The sequence below is a fragment of the Ciona intestinalis genome, unplaced genomic scaffold (genome assembly GCF_000224145.3).
Source record: "Ciona intestinalis unplaced genomic scaffold, KH HT000287.1, whole genome shotgun sequence".
Classification (NCBI taxonomy): domain Eukaryota; kingdom Metazoa; phylum Chordata; class Ascidiacea; order Phlebobranchia; family Cionidae; genus Ciona; species Ciona intestinalis.
Window position 1 is genome coordinate 1 of NW_004190608.1, and position 12,156 is coordinate 12,156.

The window sequence follows — 12,156 nt, forward strand, 5'->3', positions numbered from 1 at the left end:
CATCCCTTAGCAATTCTTTAAATGCGTTTCCCCGGAATACGATATATCTTGTATTGATTGTGCGACACCGTATCGATGGTCTTCCGCCTGGACCATTCTCGCACTTACAAAGGTTATTCAGCGACCAATCCTCTCAGTCTACCCTGTTTGTAATGGGGTACATGACAAAGTACCTCAGATTCTTTCTCGTTTGTTTTCTTGTGGTGGCAATTATAGTACCGATGCCATAATAATAATAATGTGGACGAGGATCGGTGAACATAATGGAAGAACGTGGCTTCCAAACCATTTCGTCCCTTTGATAAAACAGCAGGTTCTATGTGGTCACACCACCCCAATTAGCAAGATGGAAGTGCCTAAAAATGAATATGAGCAGAAAGAAGATAGTTCAGGAAAGAGTAAAAATAAATTTGGAGAGAAAGAAGATAGTTTGGAAGTGCCTAAAAATGAATATGAGCAGAAAGAAGATAGTTCAGGAAAGCGTAAAAATGAATTTGGAGAGAAAGAAGATAGTTTCGGAGAGCGTAAAAATGAATATGAGCAGAAAGAAGATAGTTTGGAAGTGCGTAAAAACGAATATGAGAAGAAAGAATATAGTTTCGGAGAGCGTCAAAATGAATTTGGACAGAATGAAGATAGTCTCGGAGAACGTCAAAATGAATTTGGAGAGCGTAGAGCAACCGACGAATGTGATGACCTGATTAGAAAATGTGGACGAAGGTAGTGGCGATATTACCATTTAATGAATTTTACCTTCTATAATTCTGTAACCTTTTTTTTCTGGTTATCATTAAATGGGGGTCCGTAAAAGGAAAATTAAAAAAGGGTCCCGTTTGATAAAGTGTCCCATCTTCCCCCACCCTACTATACATATATACCATCATCCGTAAGTAATACGGACGTTTATTGCATTTAGGTTGTTGTCCGTAAGCATCCGCACATCCGCAAATTAGGTGTGGCATCCTCAGCTTCCGCCGTCAGTAAATTAGTGTTGATAAATAGCATTCAGATCCCCCTTGGTTGTGCTATCGCGTGCATGTCTCACAACGACACCTTTTTGAAGAAAAAGGAACTATATGACCACTACCGTGCTCAATAATGCAAATATATACCACCATCCGTAGCTATATAATGAATATATATCATCATCTTTAACTATAAAATGCTTATATACCACCATCCGTAAATACCACCATTTGTAACTATTTAATGCATAAACATCACCACCCGTAACTATATTTTGGTCATACACCACCATCCGTAACCATACATTTTTGGGTTATACCACCACACCCGTAATTATGTATTGCATATATACCATCATCTGTAAGTAATATGGACGTTGATTGCATTTTGGATGTTGTTCCTAAGCATCCGCACTTCCGCGCGTACAAAATTAGTGTCGGCATCCGTAGCATCCGCCGTCAATAAATTAGTGATACTCACCCGTAAGTATATATTGCATATATACCTCCATCCGTAACTATATATTGCATATATACCTCCATCCGTAACTATATATTGCATATATACATACCACCATCCCTAAATAGCAACTGCAACTATATAATGCATAAACACCACCATCCGAAACTAAATAATGCATGTATACCCATAACCGGCCATTCCCCTCCGGCTATTTCCCCTCCCCCCAAGACTATTCCCTTCCGGCCTTTTTGTCCTCAAAGAGAATCCTCCCCTTCCTCTTTGTGTTTTTGTTTCGGATAATATATTTTTAGTTTTTTGCTGCCATTATGTTCTTGCAAAATCTTTCGATTATTGTTTTCGTTGTAGTGCAACCCAGCCAGTAATTGCCTACATTGTGGGAATGATACAATGATAACAGATTTTCCCAAATATAAGTTGTTTGGTATTACTGTATTACTTACCTGAACAGCATCTCCTTATATGAAAACGCTTTGGATTTTGGAATGAATGCATGTCAAGCTTTTCTAAGCCTTTCAGGAAAGCTACTTCACATTTATTGGTAGAGGAGTTTCCTACTAGCTTCTGAAAGCATGCATCGTTGAGATATTTGGGCTAGAATTGCAATAGCAAACATAACACCAACAGTTTCACAATCCTCACTGATTAATTTCCTCAATGATTCACCACCAAAGTATTTTTCGTTTATTGCATGATTCACAGGTCTTATCCACTATTTCCTGGGGCGTCCATTTTGCAGAATTGCAATATCAAACATAACACCAACATTTTAATCCTCACTGATTAATTTCCTCAATGATTCACCACCAAAGTAATTTTCCGAATCGCCCCCCATAAAGTCCTCTTTAAAAACTAATCGGAAATCTTCAATGTACTTGAATTCATCAAATGAGCAAATCAGAATTTTTTGACGGTCCACTGAAATAAAATTTGTATCAAGCTCTTTAGTGAATTTCTAAGCATCTCCCAGTTACAATATGTTGTTGCAGAAATCGGAGAATCTCAATTGGGTCAGTAATTGATTTACTTAAACAATCAGTATATGTCAAAAAGACATAAGCTAAAATTGCTTTTGATAGGCCTTATGATCTTTTGTCCACCACTTACAACAGAAGCATCTTTTTCTTGTCCACCACGTGCTTCGGAAACGATCCTTTCTTGACCACCATTCGTTTCAAAGAAAAAGTATCTGTAAATTGTTTCTTGATCTGTACTCCTATGTTGTGCTGTCATATTGTTAAAGCTTGAATGAAGCCGCTGCCGTACAAGTTGGTTTTAAATGAAAATTTACACCTAATTAGTGAAAAAAAAAAGTTTATCCAAATAAAACGTTTAAAAAGTACTATAGCGTTTGCTTCTTTAGACCAAAAGTAAGACCGCTCACGAACTCGACCACAAGCAACTGATCTAATTCTTAAGCTATAAAAAGCAACTTCACGCCCACGCAATTAACCAATCAACAGCAGCACGCAAAATGCAGGAATGTGCCAATAATGTAAAAGCGAAGGAATGCGGTAATAGCAATTAACTCACGCTCTGTAACTTAACATAGACATGAATAAAACATAAATCGCGCTCTGAATAGAGGAAATACAGAGCTAAGACATACAACAAATACACAACTATAATATTTCATTACACACGGTAGCCGAGGCTTGTATCACAAATAGTTCATTATTGAGCTGTTGTCGCACTAAATAGGGCCAATCCACCCATTTCCCAATTTTCTTCTAGCTGCCGGAGGGGAATAGAGGAAATACAGAGCTAAGACATACAACAAATACACAACTATAATATTTCATTATACACGGTAGCCGAGCCTTGTATCACAAATAGTTCTATTGAGCTGGGGTCGCTCTAAATAGGGCCAATCCACCCATGTCCCAATTTTCTTCTAGCTGCCGGAGGGTAAAAATACCAAACCCAATCCCCGATTGTAAACGGTTCACCACTTGCATGTTGCGGTCGTAGTTGCGCTTTTGGCGAACGGCGGATTTCTTTAACGATCGATGCGCATCTTCGAACGAGTTTGTCAAGGTGTACTGCATGTCCTGGACAAACCCCGTGTGGCACCGAAACGTTCGAGACCCAACCATCAGCTCTAACGGCAGCATCGTTTCTCTTCCCAACATTAGTTTATTTGGTGAAAACCTGGTGTATTCATGGCGTTAACACCTGTAAGCTAAACCAAGGTAAGGTAGGTGACTATCCCAATCGTCGTGGTAATCATTTACGCCAGTAGACAACATTTGTAAAAGGGTACGATTAAACCTTTCCACAAGACCGGCGGACTGTGGTCGATACGGCGTGCAACGGGTTTTCCGGATGTTTAACAAACGGCACATCTCTTGAAAAACGTGCGATTCAAAATCTCTACCCTGATCCGAGTGTAAGACTTTTGGAAAACCAAACCTTAAAAAGAATTGTTTCACGAGGGTTTTAGCACTGGCAGTCGCTAACTGATTCGGCAAAGCAAAAGCTTCGGTCCATTTTGTGAAATAATCCACAACAACCAAAATGTAATAATTCCCATTCTTTGTTCGAGGTAACGGGCCGAGAAAATCTATAGCTATACTCATTCCATAGGGCCACATGAAATATTTTGCACTAGTGGACGATGCGGTCGGGGTTGGCTTGCGTCGAGAACACGGAATACACCATTGTTTAACGTCTTCGGCTAATCCCGGCCAATAAAACCGACGACGTATGCCGTATATAGTTCGAGTGATCCCAAAATGACCACCCGCTCTGAGTTCGTGTAAATGGTGAAAGATTTCCCTTCGTAAACCTTGTGGGGCGACCAGCACTAACACTTGGGAATCAAAGTTATTGTCTGATCTCTACACGCGATATAACAAACCCTGGTATACCTCTAGTAGATTCCATTGCCTAAGAACGAGTTGTATCGTGCAACGCCATTTGCGAAGTATCCGGCGCGTGTTGGCTGCAACTTTTGTTCCTCAGTATAAGAGAAATCGACGGATCCTCCTTCTGCCAGCGACGCAGCTCGTAGACCATTGTTCGAGCCAACCAGAGGCGTATTGCTCGCTCGACGAGACTGCGTTCGCAATACCGAAACCACCACTGCTTCTCTGGCCTCCGGGCCAACATACCCTCCGGGTTTTTCATAGTCAGCAGCCATTTTAATGAAGCGTGGTCAGTGCGTAGTGTAAATTCTCTTCCCCACAAATAATGGCGAAACTTCTTTATACACTTTACCACAGCTAACAACTCACGAAACGTGGTGCAATAGTGACGTTCTGTCTTGCTTAACGTAGAGCTACAGTAAGCAACTACTTTTTCCGTGCCGCCCACGCTTTAAGTACTCCCGCCAACGCCAGTGTCACTGGCATCTGTGTTCAAGGTGAAACTTGCCTCACGTAAAGGATATGCCAACACTGGAGCGTATGTCAAAACCGACTTTAACTCGTCAAACGAAGATTGGCACGCGGACGACCAAGCAAACCGGACGTTCTTGTGCGTAAGTGCTAATAATGGAGCCAAAATAGAGGCGAATCCTCGAATAAAACGGCGGTAATAGGAAGCAAAGCCTAAAAAACTTCGTAACTCCTTGACATTATGGGGCCTTAGCCACTCACCAACCGCTTTTTGTCTTCTCCGAGTCGCAGCGCACTCCGTCGTGTCCAACTATGTGGCGTAGTCAAATGTAATTTCGTTACGCAAACGATCAGTTAATTTCGCTAAACTAATAAAAATGTGTCACTGTACACTATACAATAATTTTCGTGATCCTTTTCTATAATAACGCCTTGTCTGACTGAACTGGTCGTGCGAGGTGTAACTGTCGGTTCATGCGTGAAAAGTGGTCACGTTAGCGTACTATCACTTCAATGGTAATACACAGCTAAGACATAAAACAAATACACAACTATAAGTATTCTCAAAAAAATCCGCCGATTGATGCGTCACTCGCGGGCACTATAGCTTTGCTAGCAGAAAATGAATTTATATTTGCAGCAAAACAGAGTGTACCGTCGTCGACATTTTCTGTTACTTTTAAATTAGGAAATATGCGTAGGTTGCCGTAGCCTGATTTTAGTTTAAAATTTATTTTTTTTTAAATTGTTTGTAAGTGTATCACCATTATTTAAGTTTTTCATTTAACAATAATGTAAAAGTGTGTGATGTAAAGTAAGGTAAAAGTTATTTTATCTGAAAAAGTGACATAAGTGAAGATCCTAGTCCACTAGCAATAGGTATTAAGCCTTTCCATCTTCCAGCAAGTGTTGGGAAAGTAGACAGGCTAAGTTTGCCTTCCATGGAAAACAAGTGAAGCTGAGAAAATCAGAAACACAATTTGGTGGGTTGACTAAGAGTAGCATTAATTAAAAAATGTGACATTTATCAAGTCTGTTGGTTAAAGTGTTGCACTGCCTTTTTTCCTGAACTTGCTGAAATTTGTGTAAACACATATGTGTTGCAAATATGATATTCTTGAGTTGACTGAGACCCGAGCCAGTATTTATTGTTGGTCTTCATACCAAAAAGATGGTCAATCATATGTTGATTTTGTTTAGACAGTATCGCTACACAGCTGATCAAAACTTTGTTCGATATGTGCGGGAATGACTGGAAAAGGAAAGCAGAAAGGTTCCATTAGTACTGATTAAACGTATAAGCGAACAACATTATAGTGACAGTTCAACAACATTTGCAAGAATATTTCATCATTCAGTTTTGAATGGTCTCGTTTCAAACACAATGTGAATTATGCAAGAGTTATGTTGCCCGCGAGTGACGTTTTTTACAACTTTGAAATTTAATTTTTTAAGCGTTTTTATGGTGCTACTATTATAAGAAGAGTAGAGCTGGGATTGCAAAAGGAGAGATAGATGATGGTGTCTACAAATATTTCGGTGCAATCGAGGATTACACGAGTGGTGGGGTGAAGGCTTTTAACATCAGCTCGCATCTTAGTCCTAACAACAGCCCTCGATGGCCAAATTGGTTGCATTTCAAGAGGAAAATACAGATAGTCGGTCCAGGTATTTATTTTTCTGCTCACTGTTGAGACATGCAAGTTAAAACGGTGTGCAAGATCATGTTGAAAAAGTCCCAACCTAATTCTAACCAAAAACATGAACAGTTCATCTATGAGTTGCATAGCCTTGATTTTTGGGAGGTTTACCAATAAACCTGTGACATAATAGTATGTGATTGTTTCAGCAAAAGGCTTTGCAAAATTATAAAAAAAAAACTGAAAATGCTTTTATATGAGCGCAGAACCAAGTATAAAATTTTATGGCATCATTATCTGTGGAGATATTTGTGCTGCAACTTTCTCCTTCTGTACTTTCAATTCCTCTTGCAGTAACTACTTCTCTCCTGGATGCTGTCAGTTCGGCTTGCGTGGGCATCATTATCTGTGGAGAATCTTTCCAAACCAAACTTGTAAATAACTATTTGTGCTGCAACTTTCTCCTTTTGTACTTCCAATTCCTCTTGCAGCAACTACTTCTCTCCTGGATGCTGTCAGTTCGGCTTGCGTAGCAGCTAGCTGTGCTTTAGTCTGTTGGAGTTCTTCACAAATGCTTTGGGCGTGGATGATTTAGAGGGTGTTGGTTTGAACATTATCCGCTTCCATATTACTTTCATCCGTTTGTGTCCCACTAAATTTTCAATAATTAGCAGAATCAACATAAGATAAAAATGATATAAGCTAACGACAACAAATTTGTGAATTACTAACTCCAGATATCTACCCCCCATATAACAACGTATATACACACCTTTCAAATATCGTGCCTTGAAACTTTTCGCCTTGTATTTGTGGTTGCTGTCCAATCAAATACAAAGGGCAATGTTCCTTTTTTTAGAAATCGTCTCCCTTCATTATTGGGAGGACGGAAATCTTCTCCCTTAAAACGTTTGCTACACACTCTTGTCATGGATGGTATCTACAAATTTCAGAACATGTGTAAGCTGAATACACTTGAAAACCAGACATATTTTTGTGACATAAAGGTACTATTCTCTGTTTAAAAAAATATGTGAACCTACCTTAAAGTTTGGGCCAACGTCCCTTCTAATTTTGGCAACTCAATGCTTCACTTGCTCATCCTTGGGCAGACGGTGAAATGACAAGGAAGGTGTTGTAGCGACTATCACCGGTACAAATCGGAACACAACGGTGATAATTTCCTTCTTTAAACTTTTTATAAGGAACCGGAGAATAGCTCAGCTTATAAAGCCAGACATGAACAACAGAATAAACAAAATGCTAAACCGTCTGAACGAAGCTTACCTTGATTTGTTCTCGTGGTATACCGGTCTTGGGTTTATTCAAGAAAAATGCGTCCTATTGACGAAATATTGCTGCAAGTGCTGGTCCGCTTGCGTCCCAACATGGCGTTGCTATGCGGTATCCAAGCACGTGAAGACAAAGTAGACATTTTTTTTGAACACTTTTTAGGGCCAACATAGTACGTAAGGATGCATAAGTCAGAGAACCAATTATGGTCATTGAATAATTTCAATCTTTACAGTGCTGATATATTAGTAAGTACCAACCTTTTTTTCACGATGTAAACTGTTCTTGGCACAATTGCCCGCTGTTAGCATTAACTGAATTGTTTGTATGAAAGCAAGTGTACCACCTGACGGTGACAATATAACGTCCAAATTATGATGTGAACGATTTACTAACCAGACTAAACGAAAACATAAACAGCAATACTCACAGCGAAGCAATTTGAGTTTGTAGGGAAAGTCTCGATTGAGTCAGCTAGACGGATATTAAAAAGGCTAATTAATCGCTAATTTTGCGCAGTTGTTTTAAATCTGGAAATTCAGTCTAAAATTTATAAATTTATTTTATGATTTATTTCTATCAAGAGATTAAAGAATAATGCTAGAATTAGGATTAATGCGGAAAAAAGTCGCGAAAAAAAAACACCAACAAGAGATCACAGATCGAATGCGTGAGCACGTTTAAAACTAATCCGCATAGTATTAAAATCAACCCTTTTACTACAACGGTCGACTCCGCTCGTTTAAAAGCAAACCCCAAGTAACCAACTGTCACGTCTTAAAGAGTGACGGGTGGAAATTATCTGTCGAAAGTGTCTCGAAGCTGGTCCCGTTAATCACCGTAGCTCTTTTTTGCTTTTACGCAACAAAGCCTGTTATCAGTTGCCATTGGTGACTGTTGAGCAATAGGTAGAATGCATTTTTTACATGAAAAGACTTAATATTATTGTATGAGGATTGAGTGATTGGTAAAGAATGTAACACCATAGACAACTTATAATAGACCGCAAGCGGAGAATTTGTGTCTGACAGGTCACGCATCATTGTACACAGGTTACTTGAAAAGTAAACAAGCGACTGTGGTTACTTTACGTATACTCTCCATTGACGATGAGTAACTGTTGCGTTACTACGGTTTTCATAGCCACAGCAAAAAGAACGCAAAGCGGTCACATTGCACGGAGTTCCGACGAGAAAGATCACCATGAGAACTTTATTTTAGGGTTACGCGATTTCCGAAGGGGTGACAGAATCAAGGAATTACTTAAAAAAGAAAAGTATAGAGCGTACAAAATATTAGAGTTCTTTTTAAACGGTATTTTATTTGGAGCATGTTTTTGTAAAGCGCACTAAACCAGAGGACATACTTTCCTATCAATCATTCAAGGAAGGATTTAAAATGCGGTGCATTTCCATCTGAGAATTTGCCTAAAAATGTGGTAACTTTGTTCTTGAACATACTAAATGCGTTTTCAGAAGAGAGTCTAGAACGAGTTACCCGAAAACTCTTACCAGATGCAATTCGCCATAGCTGCATATAATATTACAGGTTTTTTTCGGAATTTAGCTCTGAAAATTTAGTACATTTGGTATTCTTCATGTTTAAAGCATATTTAGCAAAATTATATCCCAAAACCTAACAAACAAAATAAATTATATAAATAAATACTTTCAATATCCAAACCACATTCTTCACAGACTTGCAAGGAGGAACTTTCGTAATGTTAATTATATTAATAAAATTAATTGATATTAAAGTTTTAGAAAATTCTTTATTGTGCAGATATATTCATGTTATAACTTGTTGGAATTGGTCTGATGGATGCAACAAATGGTTTTCTCCATCTTTGAACTCCATTTGAGAGAACAAAATAGGCAGCTTGTTGTTGTGGCACACCCAAATCAACGTTACACACACCATGTGGAATACATAGAATAGAATTTGTTCCGATTGTTTTTAGTACTGAAGTAGTCAAAGTTCGCAACTCATCTATGCATTGAATCTCTAGACTGCTTAACTACACACGACTGAATCCGCCGTGCCGATATTTTAAAAACTTTTACTTTCCGAGATCCGTTCATAAGATATTACGTGCCTACCCGAGCAACAAAAACAGATTGCTTTAAGCTGGGTGCACTGAAGCGGAACGTAGCTGCAACAAATAAACATGATTTTTTTATTTAACCCTATTTCTTATTTTAATAAACTTGCTTGAGAACCAAACTACAAACACTGAAGCGGTGCTTTAACCCGGGTGCACTGAAGCGGAACGTATCTGCAACAAATGAACATGATTTTTTTATTTAACCCTATTTTCTTATTTTAATAAACTTGCTTGAGAACCAAACTACACAAACATACATAATATTCGCGTTTAGGAATTGTTTTTTTGGTCTAAAAATATATTTTTTGCGCAAGAACAAATTCTGTAGATGAACTAAATGGGCTCCATCGGGAAAAATGTTCAATAGTATGTTACAATAAGTTGTTGTACATCTGTTATGGTTGTTTCACGAGATTGAACAGGATGTACCGGGATCAAAACTCTCTGTATCAGACTAAGCATGAAGTAAGTTGAAAACTGCTCTAATGAACCTAAAAAAGACCCTTCGTCACAGCGTCGATGGTCGGTTCGGTTGTTTGCTCTGCAGGCAATCCAGGATTTTTTCGTATTTAACAAAAATGATTCAAGAGCCGGCTAACCGTAGCACCCACAGAGTAAGAAGCAAGACGGTGCATTTTCTTTTCCGAGATGAAAGTTTTCAAACATAGCCAAACTTAAATTTAACCACCGCTTCAAGAACAGAAAGAGCATTTATTGCATTCACATTCGTGCTCAATGCGTCTTGTACAGCAAGATTTAGTTGATGAGCCGAGCAATAAACGAAAGTGGCAAGCGGATTGATTTTTATAATTTGAGTTTGGCATAAGAGTTTCCATTTTTAACACTTATCCAGCTGACCTACACATTTCACTTAAGATTATCGGCTTGTTCTACTTATTATTGCTTACTCTTTAAAAATAGATCTATTATAAAATAACTTTACCAGATAGTAGTGAAATAATTTAATAACCGTGTAAGACTTTTAAACAACAAAATAAGGTTTTCTTTCTGAAACCAGTTTCTTGGCACCCTTAAGTGAGCCTTGTATTAGAATTAGTAAATTTAAACACTACCTTCAAATGAAGCTTCCAAAGCATTTATTGCTGCCTCACAGTTGTCGGTCATAAACAACACAGAGGTCAAGCCAGTCGTCCAGGTCTTTATCATTTCAAGAGCTTCTATGATATTTATATTGTGTCACAAAACATGCGACAACTTGAGTTGACATTTGTTTTGACACAAACGAAGAACAAGAGGCAGTGCATTACTTGGATGTTTTTGTAGGTTGCATCCATAAGACATATATCTTGACCGTAACGTACCAAAAGCATCCTTTGCTATTCCATTTTTTAGGTATATTTTTAGGTATTTTATTCCATTTTTTAGGTATTTTTTGCGCCGAACAAATCCAAAATGTATAGTTAGCATAGTAATTATTATTTATATGTATTTGCATCCATAAGACATAATATCTTGACCGTAACGTAGCAAAAGCATCCTTTGCTATCCATTTTTTAGGTATATTTTTAGGTATTTTATTCCATTTTTTAGGTATTTTTTGCGCCGAACAAATCCAAAATGTATAGTTAGCATAGTAATTATTATTTATATGTATTATTGTTTATATGTATAATATACTTATTAATTAGGTGATTTTATACACTATAATTCTTGAAAATAACATGTCCAACTCTATAATATCTTTTGCTTTTAATGTGTCAAATACTTCATTTGTGATCATCTTTCTGTCTTGTTGGTTAACACCTTTTTCCACCAATACCTTTTGCTTTTAATGTGTCAAATACTTCATTTGTGATCATCTTTCTGTCTTGTTGGTTAACACCTTTTTCCACCATATTTCTACCTAAATTTTCTTTTGTAATGTGTCAAATACTTCATTTGTGATCATCTTTCTGTCTTGTTGGTTAACACCTTTTTCCACCATATTTCTACCTAAATTTTCTTTTGTAATGTGTCAAATACTTCATTTGTGATCATCTTTCTGTCTTGTTGGTTAACACCTTTTTCCACCATATTTCTACCTAAATTTTCTTTTAAGTGCCTGCAGCATAGTGTGTGATGGGAATCTGGAAACGCTTTTACTATTGCGTGATGGAGCGTTTTCTCATCATCAGTGCCAAATATTGGTTTGCTGTGATCGATCTTAAGGACACCGCTCAAATGACCAAAAAATTGAAAATACGTTTCCATATCGAATCTGTGGTGAAGGTATATTGGACCTAAAAATAAAGGATGCTTTCCTGTGGAACATCTTACCATACTTAAATTTCTATAAACGATCGTGGTAACATAAATGTTCCCCAAATTGTAGGTT

At 37.9% G+C, this 12,156-nt stretch overlaps 1 protein-coding gene and 2 long non-coding RNA genes across 3 annotated transcripts; 1 reads left to right on the plus strand and 2 right to left on the minus strand.

The window, feature by feature from the left end:
* Nucleotides 1-238: 238 nt before the first annotated feature.
* Nucleotides 239-724, plus strand: LOC108950575 (DNA-directed RNA polymerase subunit beta''-like). Its single transcript, XM_018816548.1, has one exon. The coding sequence runs from the start codon at nucleotides 239-241 to the stop codon at nucleotides 722-724; it is 486 nt and encodes a 161-aa protein (XP_018672093.1).
* A 2,197-nt stretch (nucleotides 725-2,921) lies between these two features.
* LOC113475369 lies at nucleotides 2,922-5,393 on the minus strand. The gene is made up of 2 exons (XR_003397128.1): nucleotides 4,317-5,393; nucleotides 2,922-3,597 (listed from the first exon to the last, which is right to left on the minus strand). It is a non-coding gene; the product is annotated as an uncharacterized LOC113475369 (long non-coding RNA).
* A 6,112-nt stretch (nucleotides 5,394-11,505) lies between these two features.
* Nucleotides 11,506-12,150, minus strand: LOC113475368. The gene is made up of 3 exons (XR_003397127.1): nucleotides 11,864-12,150; nucleotides 11,665-11,774; nucleotides 11,506-11,585 (listed from the first exon to the last, which is right to left on the minus strand). It is a non-coding gene; the product is annotated as an uncharacterized LOC113475368 (long non-coding RNA).
* Between the last annotated feature and the right edge of the window lie 6 nt (nucleotides 12,151-12,156).